Below are 1,682 nucleotides of genomic sequence, written 5' to 3'. Positions count from 1 at the left end.
TACATACATACATACATACATACATACATACACAAATATGTAGACATACAAATACACATATATCAACATACAAATACACATATATAGACATACAAACACACACATATATAGACATACAAACACACACATATATAGACATACAAACACACACATATATACACATACAAACACATACTTGTACAATAAAATACACATATATACGTATAAACACACACACATGCGCAAACAAGCAAACACATATATACACATAATAAAACATACATATATACGCATACAAAAACACTTTTATACACATACGAACACACGTACACACCTAAGGCATAGCATAAGTTCACGAACTCGTCCTCGCTTACAACCCCCTTATTGCTGCCAGAAACCTATATATATAGCAAAGATATTAGAAGATTAGAATATTTTAGTATAGTCTACGGACTGAATCAATTCAGTGTACCATTCATTCAACCACCACAACAGTATATATAAATATATACATACAATATATGAATATATATATATATATATATCTATATATATATATGTATGTATAATAGTATTTATATATGGTAATATATATAGACATATATGTATATGTATATATATATATATCATATATATATATATAAATACATATATATATATATAAATACATATATGTATATATATATATATAGATACATATATGATGTATACTAATATATATATAAATATAATAATATAATAAAATAGAAACAATAATTTAATAATATAATATATAGAAATATTTAGAAATAAGAAATATAGAAATATAGATACATAGAAATATAGAAATGCATATCTATATAGATCGTTTCAGTGAATTATCATGTTTTACTTAGGATTGAGGGAATCTATTCAAAAAAAATTAGTGGGAGTGATATTTGTAGCGTACGTATTCGATATTCTTTGCTAAGAGAAGTGTTACGCTCCCGCGAGCTTGATATAGGTTTGTGCACTTTAGGCCTGAATACTCCAGTAAACATACTTCAAAAGTGTGTGCACTGTACACCCACATTTACTACCACAAACACACGACAATGCCGATCGGCTCTCCACTACGAAAGGATGTTAGTGGTTGGTGTTCGCATCTGAAAAAACTATATAGGATACTCGGCGCAAATTTAGTAAGCGTGCATTTCAGAACACCATTTTCATCGGTAACTTCTTCGTCACTTCTTCGTCACTCTCCGCATACCGGACACATACACACAAGAATATACAATCCACAACTACACGGCATACACGAGTGAGGTGATATAAATATATAAATATAAAATCTACACGGACAAAGATGATACAATATTGCCATATAAATATACATTTACATAGACAAAGATACCATACCTCTGCCATAATCTTCTTGGTAGCGATGTCTATGATCTCATCACCCATCAGTCCCCGAGGAGTGACCCTCAGAATACTTAACAGGGCCGAACGCACTTCATCCATCTCCAGTGCACCACTTTTGTCGATGTCGAAGTCAAGAAATCCTGCGCGCATCTATACATAGCATAGTAAAGATATTGATATATAGATAGAAACGGATACAGATACAGGTACCGATATATAATAATATATATATATATATATATATGATATATAATAATATATATATATAATATAATAATATAATAATATAATAATATATATATGTATATAAATATATT

General features: G+C 29.1%; 1 protein-coding gene across 1 annotated transcript; it reads right to left on the bottom strand.

The window, feature by feature from the left end:
- Window positions 1–1,359: 1,359 nt before the first annotated feature.
- SARC_15563 (hypothetical protein) lies at window positions 1,360–1,515 on the bottom strand (the record flags this gene model as incomplete). The annotated part of the gene is made up of 1 exon (XM_014290318.1): window positions 1,360–1,515. A coding segment is annotated over one exon (156 nt), but the record flags the coding sequence as incomplete, so codon positions are not given.
- Window positions 1,516–1,682: the final 167 nt, after the last annotated feature.

This window comes from Sphaeroforma arctica, assembly GCF_001186125.1.
Source record: "Sphaeroforma arctica JP610 unplaced genomic scaffold supercont1.6331, whole genome shotgun sequence".
Lineage (NCBI taxonomy): Eukaryota > Ichthyosporea > Ichthyophonida > Sphaeroforma > Sphaeroforma arctica.
This window is presented reverse-complemented; position numbering and strand designations above follow the sequence as displayed.